Source organism: Gorilla gorilla, chromosome 5, assembly GCF_029281585.2.
Source record: "Gorilla gorilla gorilla isolate KB3781 chromosome 5, NHGRI_mGorGor1-v2.1_pri, whole genome shotgun sequence".
In the NCBI taxonomy this organism is placed as follows: domain Eukaryota; kingdom Metazoa; phylum Chordata; class Mammalia; order Primates; family Hominidae; genus Gorilla; species Gorilla gorilla.
In genome coordinates, this window is record NC_073229.2 from 20,750,231 (window position 1) to 20,771,713 (window position 21,483).

Below are 21,483 nucleotides of genomic sequence, written 5' to 3' on the forward strand. Positions count from 1 at the left end.
GCTGTTGAGAAGTTTCCTGTCCATCTACGTGGTTCCTGCTTCGGAGTGATGTGTCTTAACTCTCTGGCTGTTCTTCAGATTTTCTTCTTACCTTTGATATATTGCTGTTTTAATATATTCTGTCCAAATGCAGATTTCATTTTACTTATCCTGTTTGGAATACATTGCGTTTTTGTTTATGGATTCTTTGATTCATTCTGAAAAACTCTCCCACCCATTATTTCTTCAAATAGGCATCTCGTTCATTCTCATTCTCTTCTTTCGAGACGAGCGGACTTTTGTAGACCTCGTCTTTCCATCTTCCTTATCTCTTCCGCATCTTCTTGTCTCTCTGCATGGTGTTCTGCATAATTTCTTAAGATTTCTCTTCCAATTTTCTGGTTTTTTAATTAACTTTATAAAAATCCTGTTTGTTTTGTGACCTTTGGTTAGGAGCTAATATTTACTCACTCTTAATCTGAAAATAAACAAAGCAGTGAGCATAAATCGAGAGCGCTTTCCTTCCGGGAAGATTTGCATTTGTTGCTCTTGGGAACCCCAGGATCATACCAGGTTGGGGCCATTTTTAGCTTAGCTTAATCCAGGAGTCTCAGGTTGGGCCCCGGCCTGCCTGCGAACACTGCGTCTCCACCCAGAGCAGGCCTGCCTTTGGAGCTGGCTTACTTCCTTTGCTGTATTTTCAGGGTTCTCTTTCTCATGTGCAGACACACTCACACACACTCACACCCCAGTTTCCATTAACCACTGCAACTTCAGCAATGCCACAGAATTCTGTTTTGTGAAAGATCTAGTTATTACCCTGCAAGAAGGCCTTTCAGAGGGTACGGTCTGCCATACAGCCAAAAGGAGAAGCACGTGCAGGGACGTTTTACTGGCCATCTTCACACTGTCTTGCTTGCTTCTCTCTCCCTTACCCTCCACCCCCAAACGTTTTCTCCTTCCCACATCTTCTCCCCACCTCTTCAGGCTGTCTCCACGTACCTCATTCAAGTCTTTTCATTCTTGTGCAGAACAGTTCATCCTCTTCAGCCTTTATCTTCAACTCACACGGGGCCTACCTCTGAATATTTAAGCCAGTCAGCAGAAGCAAAGGCAGGCACCAGGCACTGTCCTGTAATGGGAGATCCGCCCTCCTCAGAAGGCAGTTGTGATTGTCAATAGCAGTTTTTCCTCCATTTGGTGATTTGAATTCACTAAGCACACAGTGAGTGCCTGCCAGGTGCCTGACGTTGTCCGGGACTCTGTAGAGATTGTTGCTCATGTGAGTTCATGCCATTAGTGTTATATTTCTTCCATGTGTAACGTGTAGCTCTCAGGAAGCAATATTTTATATGCTCAAGAGCATTAGAATCTTTACTTATCACAGTGTATTTAAAGAAATATGGAAAAGATTGGCCTAAGGAATTGCATTTGTTGATTCATGTTAATGGTTGTTTTTAGCTATTCTTCCCTACTAGTGAATCATCTACAATACAGTTTGAAGTTTGGTACTTAGGCTTTTACACCCATATTTCTTCGGTAGCAGAAATTAGAATGAATAATTTGTGTGCATTTTTCAATGTCCATACAAATGCAACGCAGAAAAAAACTCCTCTTTTGCAAACATTGTCGCTCTTCCTCAGGTGACCCTGTTAGGGTCATATTTTCTTTTATCTTGTATCTTTAAAGGAAAGCGGTAAGTGCAGCTCTAATTTCATCCACTTGGTAAGCATTGATTTGTGGGCCTGTATTGTGGGAGGCACTAGTGTAGGCCCTGGGGTACAGTGGGGAGCAAAGCAAAGTCCCTTACACTGCACACAGGTCCTAGTGGGAGGCAGGCACTCAGCCCTGGGTCCAGAAGGCACCGCAAAGCAGCAACCAGGGCTAAGCCGAGCAGAGGGAGGGAGGTAGGTATTCCAGGCAGACGAGACAGTGAGCGCATGGGCTCAGAAGTGGCTCTTGCTCGGAATACTTAAAGACAATACTTTAGTATGAAATTAAACCTTTCTTCGCCTACACTTCTGTTTTTCAGGCATCCGAGATGTTTCTAAATGGAGTGAGAGAACAAGAAAGCCTCTAGAAGCCCTCTATGGGTATGACTACTTTGCCAGAACCTGTGAAAAGTGGGTGGATGGCATAAGACAGTTTAAACGTCTCCCAGATGGTAGGTTACTGGGCTTGAAGGGCTCTCTGCCTGTTATAGAGGGTGCTCGAGTTCCTCCTCAGTGTTCTGGAATTGCTCAGTGATTCATGAATCTGCCCATCGCCCTCACACGCTCATGTGTGAGCAGAACAGAGAATACTAGTTCTTGTGTACTGTGCCAGTTCTTGGGCAGTCAATCTGGCTTAACGGAGAGGTAGGACTGCGTGTCCAAAGGTTCACATTGTTGAGTCTTTAATAGCAGACTGTTCTTTTTTCCTTCTAACCCTTGGTGTGTGTGCGATGACAAAATAATTATCCAGAAGCCTTAAACCGTTTCTATTTTCTAATTCCAGAATGAGTGATTCGAAAATAAATAGGCCACAATGTGTACAATATTTTTTCCTTTTTACACGTTTAGATGTGTCACCCCACGAGGACACTGTTAATCTTTAATCTCAACGGAATTAATATGAGGAAGAAAATATTCCGTTTTTTCCATCTTCAGAACTAAGTGATATGACTGTAACCATGAACAATGAACAAATATCTCCTATTCTTTTTTTTTTAGATGGAGTCTCACTCTGTCACCAGGCTGGAATGCAATGGCATGATCTCAGCTCACTGCAGTCTCTGTCTCCTGGGTTCAAGCGATTGCTCTGCCTCAGCCTCCCAAGTAGCTGGGACCACAGGCGTGCACCACCACGCAGGCACATTTTTTTGTGTTTTAGTAGAGACAGGGTTTCACCATGTTGGCCAGGATGGCCTTGATCTCCTGACCTCGTGATCCGCCCACCTTGGCCCTCCCAATTGCTGGGATTACAGGCTTGAGACACCGTGCCCAGCCTCCTATTCTTTATCTGAAAAATTAACAAGATTTCCAGTTAAAGTAAGAATTGACATCTTTAAGAGAAATTCTGAATTATAGTTTATTTTCATACAACTATTTATGTTTATAATCTCATTTTTTTTTAATTGCTGAGAAAATAGAGTAGCTAAGATCTAATCTTGGAGTGCACTGTTACAAAATGGTTGTGATTGAAGGACCAATTTGATCTATTAGGTAATCATTTCCTGCATGAATCATCTGCCAAAACTTTCACAATGAAAAGGACATTTGGAAATGTTACGCTTCTGGTTTGAGTTGAAAACAGCAAATATATCAAATGTATGCCTTATAATGTTTCTGTTCAGATGCAGCATCCACCCATGGAGACAGGCCCTGGAAATCTCTGCTCTTAAAACAAAAACATGCCATGAAACAATGTTTGAGACAGTTCTCCATTAAAGAGGGCACATTTGTAAAATGTAAACTTTTATGTTTTGTTGAAGAGAGTAGTGAAAAGACAGGAAGATTTAAAGGTGGAAATAGGGTTAAATCAGCAATTCAAAAATACGTTCATGATACAGAGGCTGTAGCAGTGTATAAACTGTCTCACAGCGAGACCCTTCATGATGTGTCCCCCTTCTGTGCTGACTCATTTGGTAGGAGCCCTTTTTTCCTACTGTCCTCTCAGGTTTATGGATGCTTGGTATAGTGTAGGGATTCATTGCATTGCACGGCTCTGGAGTGCGATGGGCCTGAGTGTGAGTTCTGCCTGTGCCCCCGGCTTGCTGTTAGAATGGATCTGGGCAGGTAACTTAGCTTCTTGAAGCTTCGGTTTCCTATCTGTGACCTCGAAAAGCTGTTGTTGTGGGGATTAAATGAGGTGTTATCTATTCAGCTTTGGTGCAGGATCAAAGACAGAGTGTCTAATGAAAGGTTGGTATTACTGTTATTACAAAAGTACTTAATGAACAAACATTTTTATATGCTGAATGAGTTAAAACATGTAACTACTGTGTTTAACAGATACGAAATTGTTTAAACAGTTGCTGGCACAAAGTGAGCACTCAGGCATATTGACTTTGATCATCACGTGATGATGCAGTTGGCCGGTGTGTGTCATCTCGGGACAGGAGAGGGAAGTGTCAGAGACCTGGAGAAGTATTTCCCTAGTCAACGGGTCCGCTTCTCACTTAGCAGGCAGTGACTTCCCACTGAAGAGGAGGGAAAGGCCTGGGGCCCGTGCAGGGCAGGGGAGCACTGCACCGTCGGGGCAGCTCCCAGCCTTCTCAGAGCTGCAGTGCCTTCCTCTTGACACACACGGAGAGGGAATGGAGAAGGAAAGAGCCAGCTTAGGGATGCCAGGAACCGCAGACGCAACTCTCTTTTTAGCCCCACAACAGCCCCGGGGAACTGTGATCGTTCCTGTTTGTGGCTGAAGCTCCCAGTGGTTAAGGAGCCACCACAGCCTCACAGAGGCAGGAAACTGCAGTACAGGGACTAGGGCCCAGGCTGTCCATCATTGCCTCAGGAAAGTTCTCATAAATGGGGGTAAGTCCTTACAGTCTCTCCAAAGTATGTTAGTCAGGAGTGTCACAGACGCATCAGTGATAAGGAGAAGCTGCTTTACCATGCGCAAGTTGTATAAGAAATTCCTTGTGAGGTTCACATGCTTTGAGGGCTGGCCGGGGCCCCTACACTCATCCGAAACGTGATTTCCAGGGAAAAGCTCTGCAGGTGTCAAGCACCTACCACTGTTTTCACGGTGGGAACCGCCACTGTGGAATATAGTGGTGGGGTGTTTATTTGATTTTCCTACTATTTTATGCGAATTTAAGTCAGGCTGCTTATTTACTAGTAGAACTCAGAAACAGGCAAACAAACAAGAAACAGAGAGAAACAGAAAAGGGAACCCAAAGAATGTTAGAGCTGGAAGGAATCCCAGGCACGGTCAAATCCAAAACGCAGTTTTTACGGATAGGGAAACTGAGGGCCAAGGAGGGGCAGGGCTCACCGAGTTTCGCCTCCTCTGACCGCGTAAAATGGTTGCACTAAAGCAGATTCCTTGTGCTGTGTATCCGTCAGGTAACATCTGCCGGCACCTGCTGCCCCGGGTCCAGTGCCCCACCTTGATTGTGCACGGTGAGAAGGATCCTCTGGTCCCGCGGTTTCATGCCGACTTCATTCATGAGCACGTGAAAGGTTCACAGTAAGTCCTGTCACCGCCTTCACACTCCCCCCCCAGAGCCTCGGAGTCAATGGGCAAAGCTACTGGAAGGAAAATAACCAAGAGGAGTTGGAGTTTTAGAGTACACAGCCCCCCTTTTTGCCAATGCCAGTCAGTAGCACCGCTTTATTTAGGGTACCATGGAAGAGAGAAGCCCTGAACGGTGGGTGACTGATAACCAGAAGGAAAGGCGTGTTCAGATAGACAGCTCTTACTTTCATGAGTGGCAAACATGCTCACAGGTGCTAAGCCCTGTCACTTGGTAATAGTTTAGATTTATTTCCATCAGTATTAACCGAAACAGTTTCACACAATTTGGGAATTTTCAGTTTAGTTTTTTATCATTATAAAAGCACTGACCACCCAATTTAAAAAAATCTGTTAAACCAAATTTCTGATGTCTGCTGACAGCCAGCCCTACTCAGCACAGTTAATGGTAGTGTTCCCTGTCCCTAAAGCCCCCAGGCCAGCAGGGAAAGCAGGCACAGAAACAGCTCCACTGCTCCCTTATCACTCTGTTCTGTGATGTATTTAACAACGGATTTCTCAGAGAATTTTTAAAGGAGGAAAAAAGTGTCTTTTCTATAATAAAATACAATTACCATAAACCTTTATAATTCCTATATCCATTTAGCATTTTTTAAGTTAACAGGCATCTCTTTATTCCACACATTCCTCCTATACCACTTCAACCATGAATCAAAAATACACATGAGCCTGTATAACAAATAATTCATTTGGTAAGAGCATAGGGTCAGTGAAGAGCAAAGGTGGGAGTTAGGCAGGATTATACCACGGGTGGACAAAGAGGTTTAGTGAAGGAGTTGTTTTTTTTTGGAGTCGGAGTCTCGCACTGTCACCTGGGCTGGAGTGCAGTGGCACGATCTCGGCTAACTGCAACCTCCGCCTCCCGGGTTCAAGCGATTCTCCCACCTCAGTCTCCCAAATAGGTGGGATTACAGGTGTGCGCCACCACGTCCAGCTAATTTTTTGTATTTTTAGTAGAGACGGGTTTCACAATGTTAGCCAGGCTGGTCTCAAACTCCTGACCTCGTGATCCGCTTGCCTTGGCCTCCCAAAGTGCTGGGATTACAGGCATGAGCCACCACGCCCAGCTTGGAGTTTTTAAATTGATTTAGTAGGGGCTGGACACAGTGGCTCACACTTGTAATTGCAGCACTTTGGGAGGCTAAGGCAGGCGGTTCACTTGAGGCCAGGAGTTCAAGACCAGCCTAGCCAACATGGCGAAACCCCATCTGTACTAAAAATACAAAAATTAGCCGGGCATGGTGGCGGGCGCCTGTAATCCCAGCTACTCAGGAGGCTGAGTCAGGAGAATCACTTGAACCCGGGAGGCGGAGGTTGCAGTGAGCCAAGATTATGCCACTACACTCCAGCCTGGGTGACAGAGTGAGACTCCGTCTCAGAAATAAATAAATAAATATAAATTTATTTAGTAGGGAATAAAAGGTATTTTCAAACTAGACTTTATAAAATTATAATACTAAGTTATGGTCATGGTACAAAATTCCAATAGTATACTTTCTTATTAATCCTTGGCAAAAGTTTTTTTTTTTTTTGAGGCACAGTTTCACTCTTGTTGCCCAAGCTGAAGTGCAATGGCGTGATCTCGGCTCACTGCAACCTCTGCCTCCCGGGTTCAAGTGATTCTCCTGCCTCAGCCTCCTGAGTAGCTGGGATTACAGGCATGTGCCACCATGCCAAGCTAATTTTTGCATCTTTAGTAGAGATGGGGTTTCACTGTGTTAGCCAGGATGGTCTCGATCTCCTGACCTTGTGATCCACCCGCCTTGGCCTCCCAAAGTGCTGGGATTACAGGCATGAACCACCATGCCTGGCCTGCAAAAGTTTTTTATACAATCTCAGTTTTTGTGCTTTTGATTGTATACATTTGCAGTGTACAAAGTGATATCTCCATATAGCACTTAATATTTTAAAAGGTATTTTATATATAATATCTAGTTATAGTTTATGACACATTTATGAAAAATATTATCCATTTTACAGATGAGAAGTCATGGCTGAGAGATGTTAAGCAATCTTTCAAGGTTGTATAGCTAGTAAATAATGAATCTTAGATTTTTCTCCTAATATGGTGCTTTTCCACCATAGCACAGCTGCCACTTATCTCTTAATATGTATGATGGTAACATGCCTAGAATAAGATACCAGGTGACCTGGTTAATTGTCTTCCAGCTTCAGAAATGACAGGTTTTGCACAGTGACACACATAGTAAATGTGTTATGTGCCCTTAAAGAGCCAGGTTCAATTAAAGTCAGTCTACAAGAAAATTTAATTTAGGAATTAAAGTTTAATTTAGGCCCATCTCCTAGCAACACAGTACATCAGTATAGGAGAAAAACACCCTTACAGGCTCACACCTGTAATCCCAGCACTTTGGGAGGCCGAGGTGGGCAGATCACTTGAGGTCAGGAGTTCAAGACCAGCCTGGCCATCATGGTGAAACCTCGTCTCTACTAGAAATACAAAAATTAGCCAGACATGGTGGTGGGCACCTGTAATCCCAGCTACTCAAGATGCTGAGGCAGAGAATCACTTGAACCTGGGAGGCAGAGGTTGCAGCGAGCCAAGATCACGCCACTGCACTCCAGCCTGGGCAACAAGAGCCGAAACCCTCTCTGAAAAACAAACAAACGAAAAAACACTTAAAGGCACAGACTATCTCTTCCCAGATTTTTACCAAGAAATACAGATTATGTGTGAAGCAAACACCAAACTGCCTTTCTTGCCTCAGAAGGAGGCTGAACAAAGGGTGGAGTTGCTCAGCAGGTCTGCTTTCAGCTTATGTTAATTTGTCTCTTTCTCTCTTCTCTCTTTGTGGTAGAAGAAAAATAAGAATCGCTTATTTTTATTTTAAGCAAAGAGGCCTTAGAGCTCATTCAAGCTCAGTGATTTTAAAATGTGTTTTTAGTCGGTTGAAACCCTTCCTCTAACAAGCACTTGTGCCGCAGTCTGAGATACGAAACACACTATGAGAGCTGCTCAGACGACAGCAGTGATGGGGAGCAGGCTTTGCCTTTCTGCCTCCTGTGTCCACATTTCCTCATATAAGTACAGCGGTCGTAATAGATTAGGACCTACTCATATGACTTCATTTCAAATCAATTACCTCTTTAAACACTCTACCCAAAGGAGGTCACACTCTGAGATGCTGGGGGTCAGGATCTAAGCATATCAATATGAGGGGTGCAATTCAGCCCATCACAGTGCTTCTGAGGAGGTGCTCAGATCTCAGGAACCAGAGGCCCGGTTCTGGGTTTCAGACTCGACTGCAAATGATGAGTCCCTCGCCTCTCGCCTGCAGCCCCTCTCCATCCCTCAGCCCCTGCCTTTGCCTGCCTGGGTGTAGGCCAGGACTCAAGGCCAGGACTCAGGCGGCTCCTCAGCGAGGCTTCCTTGCCTCTGCATGCGCCTCCAGTTGCTCGCTCACCTATCTGAGGTCATGTGGCTCCTTATACCTTTTTTCTTCCTCTTTTTTTGTTTTTGAGACGGAGTCTCGCTGTTGCCCAGGCTGGAGTGCAGTGGCGCGATCTTGGCTCACTGCAAGCTCTGCCTCCTGGGTTCCTGCCATTCTCCTGCCTCAGCCTCCTGAGTAGCTGGGACTACAGGCGCCCACCACCATGCCCAGCTAATTTTTTGTATTTTTAGTGGAGACGGGGTTTCACGGCGTTAGCCAGGATGGTCTCAATCTCCTGACCTCGTGATGCACCCACCTCGGCCTCCCAAAGTGCTGGGATTACAGGCATAAGCCACTGCACTTGGCCTTCTTCTTCTTTTTTTTTTTTTTTTTTAAGAGACAGGGCTTGCACTGTCATCCAGGCTGGAGTGCAGTGGTGTGATCACAGCTTATTGCAGCCTTGAACTCCTGGACTCAAGTGATCCTCCCACCTCAGCCTCCCAAGTAGCTCAGATATAGGCACGTACCACCACACCTAGCTAATTTTTTGTGTATGTATTTTTTGTAGAGATAGGGCCTTGCCATGTTGTCCAGGCTGGTCTTGGACTCCTGGGCTCAAGCAATCCTCCTGCCTTGGCCTCCCAAAGTGCCAGGATTACAGGTGTGAGCCACTGCACCCAGCCTCTTTATTCATATCTCTAACAGCTGCTAACATGAATGCAATTCTTCCCATGTTGAACACTCCACCGCCTATCCCAGGATGTGGTCTAGAGCATCTGAACATGCTCAGTGCATGTTGAAAGAGAGAGAGGGAGAGCGAGAGGTGCACAGAGGGCCATGTCTCTGTGGATGGGCTGGGGTCACCAGTGCAGGACCAGCCGCATGTTCTGAGCCCAGGCCTGAGGGCCAGACCCGGTGGGAAAGTCCATGTGGCACAGAGTTGGCATCTTAAGTTCGTGTCAACTAAAGGGGAGGGAGAGGGGTTAAGAGCACCAGCAGGGGACTCAGACAGACCTCGGTTGGAGTGCTGGTTTGGGTTGGAGTGCTGGTTCCGGTTGGAGTGCTGGTTTGGGTCGGAGTGCTGGTTTGGGTCGGAGTGCTGGTTTGGGCGAGTGCTGGTTCGGGTTGGAGTGCTCCTTTGGTCACCATGTGCTGGATGTAATATTTCTGTACTACTGTTACCTCTTGTGTGAAATGAGCATGACAATACCTATCATCTCAAGATAGTTTTTGAGGAATGAATGAGGAGGTATTTGTACATTTGGACTTAAATTTAAGACTTAACACACCCAGCCTGGGCAACATGCTGAAACCTCGTCTCTACAAAAAGCAAGAAATTAGCCAGGTATGGTGGTATGCACCTGTAGTCCCAGCTACTCAGGAGGCTGAGGTAGCAGAATCACCAGAGCCTAGGAGGTGGAGGCTGCAGTGAGCCATGATCATGCCACAGCGCTCCAGCCTGGGTGTAGGAATGAGACCCCATCTCAAAAATAAATAAATAAATAAAAAATACTCAACAGACAGTAGCTGCCACTTTTGAGGATGGAATGCTGGCATGGATACAGGTGAATAGGGTCACCAGAGGACATTGGGGCATAGCTTGAAATTAGGTCAGGCAAGTTGCCATCTGTTCCAACTTTCAGCACCATTATTATTTGTGTTATTTTTAAATTTTTTAAGAGAAGGTCTCGCTCTGTTGCCCAGGCTGGAGTGCAGTGGCCCGATCATAGCTCCTGGCAGCCTCAACCTCCTTACCTCAAAGGATGCTCCCGCCTCAGCCTCCTGAATAGCTAAGACAACACCATTATTAGTGTAGGTATATGGGCATATTTGGGTTCTCCAAAAAAAAAGAACCAACAAGACGTATATGTGTGTATGTATATATAGGTAGAAAAAAGAGACTCATTGTAGGGAATTGGTTCATGGAGTATGGAAGCTGGCAGGTCCCAAGGTCTGCAGAGTGAGTTGGCCAGCTGGAGACCCAGGAGAGCTAAAGGTGTGATTCCAGTCTAAGTCTGAAGGCCTGACAGCCAGGAGAGGAGATGGTGTGGTTCTAGTGTGAAAGCCAGGAGGCTTGAGACCCAGGAAGAGCCAATGTTGCAGCCTGAGTCCAAAGGTAGGAAAAAGCCAACATCGCAGACTGAAGGCCAAGGAATTCCCTGTTCTCAGCCTTCTTGTTCTACTCAGGCTTTTAGCAGATTGGACAAGACCCACCACACTGGGGAGGGCCTCTGCCTTTATTCAGTCAATGGATTCAAATACTAACCCATCCAGAAACACCCTCATGAACACACTCAGAAATAATGTTTGACCAAATATCTGGGCACCCTGTAGCCCAGTCAAGTTGACACAAAGTGTACAGTCACAGGGTGAAGGGCTGATGGATGCCATCTCTACAGAGGTCTGGGCCTTGTGTTGGGTTCACCAGAGGGTGTGCTGGCAGGCTGGCAGCGAGGGATCAGGCCTGGGATGTCTGTGCAGTGGGCTAGTTACTCTCCTCTGTCTGGACCACGGAAGGGAAGGAAGGGCCTCTTTCTGCAGCTTCCTTGGCTGTTTGGGTCTGGCCACCAGTGGTAAGATGGCCCTAGTCCTCCCAGGCAGGCCAGTGGGAGCCTTACCACTAGGTGGAGTGAAATGAATTGGCTTAGGTGGAAAAGATTCACACCAGTGATAATGGTTCATTTTCAGCTCCATAGAAAAGTGAAGCCAGGTTCTGGTGGGGAGGTAGACGCTGCAGGCAGCCAGGGCTGCAGCTTCTGTTCTGGACTGCCTCCAGCCTGGACGCAGTGGTTTGCCAGCTCCTCTGCTACTGCCCCAGGTGACAGTTCCCCACCACTGGCATCCCAGCCCTCCTCTTGCCAGGTGCTGCTTTCAGCTCCTCCCAGCTGCTGCTCAGGTGGAAGGGAAAACCATCAGCTCCACACGCTGCTTGTGGGCTCGTTACAGGATTTACTGCACACAGAATTAGCCAGTGCTTATCAAGTTGAGTCTTTTGTATTAATATTTGAAAAACAGTGTGGTCTGAACCTTTCCAGACAAATCTTACATGCAAGATTATATTAAAACCTCTCTTAAGAGAAGAAACCTCCAGTTGGAGGTGTTGTGTTAGCCAACAAATGTAGATTAATTGTGCTCTCCTGAGTCAGTCATTGTTTAATATGCTGCACAGATTAACACCTTCAGGAATTCTGCACATTGTAAAGTGCAATACAAATATACTAATAAAGTAACAGCAGACATTTATTAAGCTTACCACGTACCCGAAGACCCTATGCTGCATACGTTGAATCTACTATCTCATTCATCCTCAGAATGATTCTGTGGGGTAGATTCTATTACTGTCCGCATTTTCCAGATGAGGAATTGTGACTCAGGGAGATGGATGTAGCCTGTCAGTATGGACTCTGTGCTGGTTAGACAAAACTGTCCTGGCCCCGTAAAGCCAGTGTTTTCCTCCCACGATGATGCCTCCAGTTTACATCCAACTGTCACAGGAAGAAAGCTTTCCTGCAGTCCAGGGCCCGACTAGGTCCCCACAGTCACAGCAGATTTGGAAAGGCTTTGTCCTCCACACACCACTTAAAAGCACCAACCCAGCAGCCCGAGGGTCCTCTAGCAGCCCACTTCAAGCCGCCACACTGCCCAGAAAGTAGCCTCCGGGGCAGTTTTGCTTCTAATGCTTGTGTCTAATGCTTGAGACATGGTTGCTTTTGAGAAATGGAGCTGCTCAGTGAGCTGTCGCCCCCACCATCCCCAAATGCCTGGTCAGCCCTAACCAAAGGAGAGCCTGGCCAGCCAGGGCAGCCCCCAGCTTCATCAGCAGCAAGGAGCTTGTGGTTTGACCATTACCTTTTTGTTTGTTTGTTTGTTGTGAGATAGAGCCTTGCTCTATTGCCCGGGCTGGAGTGCAGTGGTGGGATCTCGGCTCACTGCAACCTCCGCCTACCGGGTTCAAGTGATTCTGCCTCAGCCTCCCGAGTAGCTGGGATTATAGGTGCGCACCACCACGCCGGCTAATTTTTGTGTTTTTAGTAGAGATGGAGTTTCACCATGTTGACCAGGCTGGTCTCGAACCCCTGACCTCAAGTGATCCACCTGCCTCGGCCTCCCAAAATGCTGGGATTACAGGCGTGAGCCACCGTGCCCAGTCTAGTACCTTTTTCTTAGGTGGGGCTTTCTAGAAGAAGCAGAATGAAAAAGGAAAATATTTAGTTTCTGAATAAAAAGGGGCTATTGGCAACCAGGTTTGGATGGCGTCAGAAGGAATGCCTGAAGAAGTGATATGCCATGTTGCTGCCCAGTTTCACGCTGGAAGAGATCCTGTGCAAAGATCCAGCGGCCTGCTTTGGGTTCCACTAAACACAAAAGTACGTACTGGCACTCTGCGGATTACAGACTCACTGACCACTTCATGGATTCATAGATCAAGTTTTGTTACATTGATCCAAGGTGAAGGCACGCCACAGCAGGTTACTTGTGGCCTTGTTACTGTCTGTAACTCCCTGAGTTACAGATGAAAGTTCAGCTAAAGATGAAAAGGGCTCCAGGCGGGGCAGGAAAGGTAGCATCGTGAGGCCAGCATCTCACCTATGCCATTTTGACCTAAAAGAGCTGTATCAACAGAGCTAAAGTGACCCATACATTTACCTTGGGGTTAGACAGCTTCTAGCTCCTTGGACTATCTGGAACCATGTCTCTTTCTGAAGGTGCCACATGCAGTGAGGAGCCTGCCCTGGCAGAGGAACTCGTGTTCATCCTCTGAGGCCCCTTCATTTCCAACTGAGCCATGTGCTTAGCAGTTGGGAGTTTCCTACTAATTTTTCGGAGAATGTTATTGTTTGAAAAGTGCTCCCCACAGAGCATGTGATTAGATCTTTTTGTTACTTGGGTGAGAATCTAGAGCTCATGTCTTGCCTTGACAGCTAATATTCATGCCCATCTATTGTGGTCCTGTTTCCAAAGAGGAACACACAACAGAGTTTCTGTGCAGTGAAACCTGTGTCAGACCTAAAGGAGGCAAGGGCTGCTAAGGAGCTTGAAATGACCCTTAAAAGATATCAAGGAGAAGAGTTGTCTTCATACTCTCTTCTGTCTGTCTGTCCATCTGTCTATTCATCCATTCATCCATCCAGCATTCAGAGCAGGTCTCCCATATTTTAATGAAGGGAACCTCATTTTTATTTCCCCAAGATCTAGAGATTAGGAAGAGTGCAGACAGTGCTGAACGGCTAAAAAGAAAGGATTCACAGCGAGGTTCTCCTTCCTTCCTTATGGGAAACCAACAAATCATAGCCAGATAGGCTGGACTGTCTACAGAGGAAGACTTCACATGTGGCAGGCTGGGGATTCCCTGCCTCCCAGTCCAGCTTAGTGCAGATTAGGGGATGCAATTTAGCCTATACGTGACCTTCTATGACCTCGCAGCATCCTTGGCAATTCGTTCTTTCCTGTTTCCTGAAAACAAAGGCCTTGAGTGTCCCCGCAAACCCTGTTCCTTGTGTAGGCAACTGGGATCCTATCTCTGGGGTGGGTGCAACTCATCCTTCTTTTCTGAATAGTGTTAAAGTTGAATTTAGGATGTCGTGGTTGTTAGTAATAGCATTACTAATGTTCCAAGGCCCTCGGAAAGGTCCCAACAATATGTCTTCCTTTCAAGTTGATTCTCTTGGTACCCCATTCCCACCCCCAATGTGGTGGCTGAGTTGGAAGAGGCCCAGCATCTTCCAAGCACAGCTCCCTGCCCCACAGTTCCTCCCTCGCACCTACTGAGGTTCTGAGCTGTCAGCCCCCCAGTATTGAAAGTCAAAAAATTAGGGAACATGATAACGCATTCTGCCCTAATATTGTCCTTTTAATGTCTAATTATCATTGTAGACAAAGTGGCTTGAACTTAGGCTTTCATCCTAGAAGCTTTACCACTTTTACTGTTTCTATACTTTTGTAGCTAATAAGTCAAATGTAGAACAAAGAGAAGGCTGCATTTATTCAGGAAACTGTAAACCTGTCCCATTTGATCACAATCCTGTTGAAAGGAAGAAGCCTTACAAGGACAGTGTGTTTGCCACAATGCTGAGCCGTGACAGCTGCAGCAGCGGCTCCTGGAGCACAGGGCTGCTGGCGTGGGCTCACCACCCTCACAGCCATTTGTCTGGCGGCTTGTATTCAGATGTATTTGTTCAGTAATCCAAAAATGGAAGGGTGATTTGGAACCTTGAGCAGCAGGCTGGGGGTGGCTGTGAATTCTGCTTTGCACTTGCCCACTACATCAACACCCCAAGAAACTCACCTGCCCCATCCCAGTGCATTCTGAACATTTCTTATTTTTATCTTCTTACCAACCTTCTCTCTTAAAATCAGCTTCATTAAAATGGATTTTTCTAGAGTAACCACCAAATCACCTCCCCCACTCTCAGTCCGTTTTCCAGTCAAACCATTTGTTACTTGATTCAGTTCCAAATATAATGTGTGTCTGCTACTGTTAAGTCATTGCCTTATAGTCAACCTCAAGGGTAGTCATAAACTCCAAGAGTTTCACGTGTCTGACTACATTCTTAGAAGATTGATGGGTTACGTTTTTCTCCTCGATAGTGGTCATGGAGGAAATGTGTTAATTTTTCACTTTAGATGTTTGTGAAATGTTGGGGAGAGTGAGGGGTTTGTTCTTAAGTGGTGGGCCATTGACCCAAAGTGTTTTTAATTCCTTTTTTAGGCTGCATTTGATGCCAGAAGGCAAACACAACCTGCATTTGCGTTTTGCAGATGAATTCAACAAGTTAGCAGAAGACTTCCTACAATGAGAATGCACACTCGAGTCTTGGTGGTTCCTTCGTGTGGGGCTTGATCGTGTTGCTGCCTGTTAACATGATGCCTTTGAAACTCTCCGCCTTTGAAACTTTCTACCCCTCCCTTCAATCTTATCCTAACCAAATGAGAATAATGACATATTGAAAACAGCCTCTAGCTTCAGGCTGGGCACAGTGGCTCACAGCTATAATCTCAGCACTTTGGGAGGCTGAGGTGGGAGAATTGCCTGAGCCCAGGAGTTCAAGACCAGCTTGTGCAATATAGGGAGACTCCGGCTCTACAAAAAAAAGTTTTTCAAAATTAGCCAGGCGAAGTGGCACACATCTGTGGTCCCAGCTGCTCAGGAAGCTGAGGTGGGAGGATCACTTGAGCCCAATTCAAAGCTGCAGCGAGCTGTAGTTGCATCACTGCACTCCAACCTGGGCAACAGAGTAAGACCTTGTCTTAAAAAAAAAATAAAAACATAAAAAAAAAATAAAAAAGGAATAAAGCCTCTAACTTCAATAGCTATGAAAATTAAATCCGATTTTCTAAGATGAAGTTGTGACAAGTTATACCATTGTCTTAACAGGTGAATTCCTGCCATAATTTATTTTCAAATAAATTTTAGGTGGAGAATGTGTAGTATTAATGTTGGAGATTTTAAGACATCTTGAATTTATACTGTACCTTTTATCTGAGAGGTTCAAGCTTCACTTGTGTTTTTATTTGTGTTTATCTATCATATTCAAAGAGAAGTAGGGAGAGTCCGTGCCCGAGGTCCTCAATTCTAAGATCAGAGGATGTCCAGAACAGCAGCAGATAGAGGCAGGTTTGCTTTACCCCATATCCCTCTCCTGGTTCACTTTTGAGAGATGAATACTTTGGGCCAGTAAAGGTGAACAAAATATGTATTTTCATCACTGTACTAAAAGGACAGGAATGTTATTAATTAAAACACTAAAGCAGAAAACCTACATTGCTATTAAAATTAAACTTTGATTACCACAATAAAAACAGTAACAAGTTAAACCTTGAAACTTTATACTTAAGCATTTAGAGAAAGAATAAAAATTATTTGAAGTGAGAACACAGACCACAAGGTTTTCTACACATGCTTTTTTATTAGTATAGATACCTTCACAGACAATACTGTAATTTTTAGAGGAGTTCCACATCATTACATCAACAGTGTGAATTTCTAACAGAGGCAAAACTGAGCACCATAGTTTACAAGTAGAAAGACCATGCTTGAGGACAACAGAAGTTCACTAAGGATGCACGATTGATCTGAGAAGTTTTTAAGCCTCGTCCTCACCCTCCTCCTCCTCGAACTCCCCTTGTTCGTCGGCCGTGGCGTCCTGGTACTGCTGGTACTCAGACACCAGGTCGTTCATGTTGCTCTCGGCCTCGGTGAACTCCATCTCGTCCATGCCCTCGCCCGTGTACCAGTGCAGGAAGGCCTTGCGCCGGAACATGGCCGTGAACTGCTCGGAGATGCGCTTGAACAGCTCCTGGATGGCCGTGCTGTTGCCGATGAAGGTGGCCGACATCTTCAGGCCGCGGGGCGGGATGTCGCACACGGCCGTCTTCACGTTGTTGGGGATCCACTCCACGAAGTAGCTGCTGTTCTTGTTCTGCACGTTGAGCATCTGCTCGTCCACCTCCTTCATGGACATGCGGCCCCGGAAGATGGCAGCCACCGTCAGGTAGCGGCCGTGGCGCGGGTCGCAGGCGGCCATCATGTTCTTGGAGTCGAACATCTGCTGGGTGAGCTCGGGCACCGTGAGCGCCCGGTACTGCTGGCTGCCCCGGCTGGTCAGGGGCGCGAAGCCGGGCATGAAGAAGTGCAGGCGAGGGAAGGGCACCATGTTCACCGCCAGCTTGCGCAGGTCTGCGTTCAGCTGGCCCGGGAAGCGCAGGCAGGTGGTGACCCCGCTCATGGTGGCCGACACCAGGTGGTTGAGGTCCCCGTAGGTGGGGGTGGTCAGCTTCAGGGTGCGGAAGCAGATGTCATACAGGGCCTCGTTATCAATGGAGTAGGTTTCATCTGTGTTTTCCACCAGCTGGTGGACAGAGAGGGTGGCGTTGTAGGGCTCCACCACCGTGTCTGACACCTTGGGTGAGGGCATGACGCTGAAGGTGTTCATGATGCGGTCTGGGTACTCTTCCCGGATCTTGCTGATGAGCAGGGTGCCCATCCCGGACCCCGTGCCGCCCCCCAGAGAGTGGGTCAGCTGGAAGCCCTGGAGACAGTCACAGCTCTCTGACTCCTTCCTCACCACATCCAGGACCGAGTCGACCAGCTCGGCTCCCTCTGTGTAGTGGCCCTTGGCCCAGTTATTCCCGGCTCCGCTCTGGCCTGCCAGAGGGAAAGTGAACATTAGACACTAAAACATAAGGAATTTCAAAATCTGTCATTTTGACTATGGAGGAGAAGGTAGGACTGGTCTTAGACTGGCAGATTCTTCTCTTTTGAATACTCTTCTTTTACCTGAAGAAATATTTTTCTGTCAGTGACCTCAAAAACACTGGGGATCATAATAAAGTAAGAAGTAAGTTTAGCTCATCTGAGGCTATTGATTGAGGAAGAGGATAGGGTTAGAAAACTTAATTGGTTCTGAAATACATACATTTATAACAGGCATTCTCTTTATACTCAAGTACAATTAAACAGGCAAGGTGAAGGCAGTGTGACCAGGAGAGAAGTTGGCCTCAGCATCTGTCTAGCTCTGGTCATAACCTGTGCTTTTGGCCCCTGGCTCTTTGAAGTCCTTTCAAGTTGCCTATAGCCTATGAAGCCTGGCTTGAAGCTTTTCCTTGCTCTTTCTTCCTTCCAGTCTGAGGCTGCTCTGCAATGGGAGGGCTGCAGCAGCCCTCTGCAGGCTGGCGTTGATCTGTGAGCCATGACCGCCCATGGACTGCATGGAGCTAGGCCAGGACTCAGGGCTGCCGTGGACACAGTGTCACCTTGGCACTGAACACTAAGAACTGTGCTTCACAGGCCTGTTAGGAAGAAGGTGTGTCATTTGGCCAGTTCCCAGTGATCATGACTACATACCGAACACGAAGTTGTCTGGTCTGAAGATCTGGCCGAAGGGTCCAGACCTGACGGAGTCCATGGTGCCAGGCTCCAGATCCACCAGGATGGCCCGAGGTACATATTTGTTACCTGCAGGAAATAAGAACTGACTCAGGCCTGTGCTTGGGGAGGGACTCACAGCAGCATTCAATTCCAGCATCTGAGACAAAAGGAGAATAGGAGATTTTCTGCTTTTAAGAAAAAGGAGGTCCTGAGTGTGCTTAGCCGTGGCAAACAGGCAGGAATCTTAGGAAACCATAAAACATGTTTTTCCAGCAGTTGGCATTTGAAATGAATATGCAAGAAGCATGCCTTTGTCACGTGCATGTTCCTGGGACGTTTCATCTCCCACATCATGGAAAGCAAGGATTCCTGGGCACACACATCCTGATACTCACCAGCAGCCTCATTGTAGTACACGTTGATTCTCTCCAGCTGCAAGTCACTGTCTCCATGGTAACTGCCTGTGGGGTCGATCCCATGCTCATCGCTGATTACCTCCCAAAACTGAAATGAAAAAAGAACCACACCATGGCTCTGCATCCTGAATGTCACTAAGGATGGCCTTGTCCTCCTCCCATGTCCTTGGAACAGGGGCATTTGTGGTCAGACAGTTAGTAAGTGCTAGACAGAGAGCAAAGAGCTGCACCCCCTATTTCCTGCAGCAGCCGCTGCTGAGGGGCTTGAAAATCCGCAGAGCATCGGCCATATTATGGGGATAGACTGAAAGGCTGGGAGGGGCCCTGGAGGAGGAGGGGACACAGCAGATGCCCTTCTAGGGAGAGGGTGGGGAGAGTAGAGAAGTGGAGAAGGGGTACAGGGAGGCTGTGTCACCCCAGGCAGGGCTGAATGCCACTGCATCCGGGATGATTGATGGGTCGTGGCAGGACCAAGGACAGGGGGACCCACTCTGTGGCTGCCTCCAGGGATCAAGCTCTCTTGGCACAGATCCCAGGCACTCCTGCAACAGTGCAGGTTTAAGCCACCGATCTACATGCTGGCACTGACCACCGGAGGGACTGGGCGAAGGGCAGCAGGAGCCTGGGAGGGCACCTGGGCGGCAGTGGAAGGAGCTGGCCATCGTGAGGGCGCTGGCTCCATTGTGAATTTGCGGCGGGGGTGGGGGGGGGGCGGGGAGGCTGGGTGGGCAACATGGCGGTTCTCAAAGAGACCACGTCCTTGTACTGGCGCCCGCCCCCACCCATGCACCAGACCCGCTGCTGCCTCCCACACAGCGGTCGGTAATTGCAGCCCCCACCCAGCGCAGTCACCTGCCGCCTCGGGGACTGGCAGCAAGACTATCGCGTTGTATGTCATCATGTCAAGACAGTGCCCGAGCAAGGGAATTTATCTAACACCCTCGCCTGTACGACCCAAAGGGAAGCCTCTGTTACATCTGCCAGTCCAGTGACACTGCATGTTTTCATTCAAACCGTAGAGAAAAATATACAAATTAAATTCACATGAAGCTAGCGCAATCAATATGACCGTAGCCCCGACCCAAGTTTCTGAGACAAATACACCCAGGGGAATGCCAACCGCGTCCCGCAGAAGGGCTGTGTCCCAGGGAAATCGAAAGGGCCCCGATTAAACGCACACACAGCTGCGGCGCTGCGGGCATCCTGGCGGGTCATGCAGCCTCCCGGACCCCGCCCGGCGGCCTCGCCGCGGAATGTGCCACCCGGCCAGCCCGGGGCCGCCGCGGCCTCCAGCCCCCGCCCCGGCCCCAGCCCGCACCCTCGGTCCCAACCCCGGGCCCCTCCGTGGCGGTGAGCCCACCTTGGCGCCGATCTGGTTGCCGCACTGGCCCGCCTGGATGTGCACGATCTCGCGCATGGTGCCGGCTGCGGAGCGGGTGGCGCTGGCCCTCGGAGCGGTGCGCGGCGTGGACCGGCGGGCTGGGCTGCGCGGAGACCTGCCGCCGCCCCCCCAGCTCAGTCTTTTATAACCGGGGACCCGCCCTGCCCGGTGACGTCATGACGGGCGGGGCTGCGGCCGCGGGGGCGGTGCGGCTGGGACTGCGGCACCGCGAGGGGGAGCCGGGGCGCGGTGCGAGGTGTGGGGGCGCTCGCCCTATTGCTGCTGCCGCTGGGTCTAGGGTGGGCGGCCGGCCCCGCGGTCCGGCGGTGAGTGCGGTGCCCGGGCCTCGGGCCCAGCCGCAGCCCCCTGCCCGATCCACGGGCACGGGCGACCCCTGGCGCTGGGTCCTCCGCTCACGCCGCAATCCCCACCCCGACCCGCCCACTCTGGACCCCCGAGGGGGGCTGGGGACCGGGGGCCCCGGAACCAGGGGGAGGGGCTGCCTCGGATCCGGGTCCTCGCCTCCTAGGGACGGGAAGAGGCGTCGAGTACCCTTTGGAGTAGGGAGCCGGAAATTGAAGACCCATTTGCAGTGGGCTCTCCAGCGGGTGGCAAAGGTTTCCCGCATCCTGGGCAGGGTCCTGGACGCCGTTTGTGGGGGTGGGGTGGGCAGCGTGGAGAGGAGTGGGGGGCCCCGGGGAGCCGACGGGCAGCTGCCTGAAAGGAATGCCAGGATGGCGGGGTGGGCGGCCTTTCGCCCCTACAGGGGAGGAAGATGGCTTGGTCGGGGGCGGGGGTTGGGGGGGCTAGAAAAGGGCTGGATTTGTCACATGTCCGCTTTGGGCTCCTGCGTCCTTGTAAAGGCCTTTTAAATGTGGAAAATTCTGCGGGTGTGTGTGTGTGTGTGTGGGTGTGTGTGTGTGTGTGTGTGTCAGAGAGGAAAGACAGGAGGAATATATCTGCCACGTTGATGTGTCAGCTGATGGCCCTGCCCCTTACACCCCTTAGGTCGCCTGATCCTCACAGAAGCTGTCGGAGCTAGGCTGTCCAGTTCGGGAGACCCTAGGCACGGTGGCTGCTGAGCATTGAAACGTAGGTAATCTGAACTGAGATGGGCTGTTAAGTGTGAAGTACACACTGGATTTTATGGGCTCAGTAAGTTAAAATAATGTGAAATATTTCATTACTGATTCTTAAATATTGATG

At 48.5% G+C, this 21,483-nt stretch overlaps 2 protein-coding genes across 12 annotated transcripts in view; one reads left to right on the forward strand and one right to left on the reverse strand.

The window, feature by feature from the left end:
• BPHL (biphenyl hydrolase like) overlaps nt 1–16,491 on the forward strand; it is a 33,476-nt gene extending 16,985 nt beyond the window's left edge. For 6 of the 11 annotated variants that reach the window (XM_055390930.2, XM_004043196.5, XM_055390925.2 and 3 more), the window contains 3 exons: nt 2,012–2,143; nt 5,031–5,154; nt 15,322–16,491. In XM_055390930.2, coding sequence (XP_055246905.1) covers nt 2,012–2,143; nt 5,031–5,154; nt 15,322–15,409 — 344 coding nt within the window. In that variant the 3' untranslated portion in view covers nt 15,410–16,491. Of the gene's footprint in view, nt 1–2,011; nt 2,144–2,690; nt 3,433–5,030; nt 5,155–15,321 lie in introns of those variants that run through there. The other 5 variants (XM_055390929.2, XM_031012542.3, XM_055390926.2 and 2 more) reach the window with 3 other exon arrangements.
• An 8-nt stretch (nt 16,492–16,499) lies between these two features.
• Nucleotides 16,500–20,457, reverse strand: TUBB2A (tubulin beta 2A class IIa). Its single transcript, XM_031012540.3, has 4 exons — nt 20,257–20,457; nt 18,876–18,984; nt 18,457–18,567; nt 16,500–17,757 (listed from the first exon to the last, which is right to left on the reverse strand). The coding sequence occupies exons 1-4, from the start codon at nt 20,311–20,313 to the stop codon at nt 16,697–16,699; spliced, it is 1,338 nt and encodes a 445-aa protein (XP_030868400.1). The 5' UTR covers nt 20,314–20,457; the 3' UTR covers nt 16,500–16,696.
• Nucleotides 20,458–21,483: the final 1,026 nt, after the last annotated feature.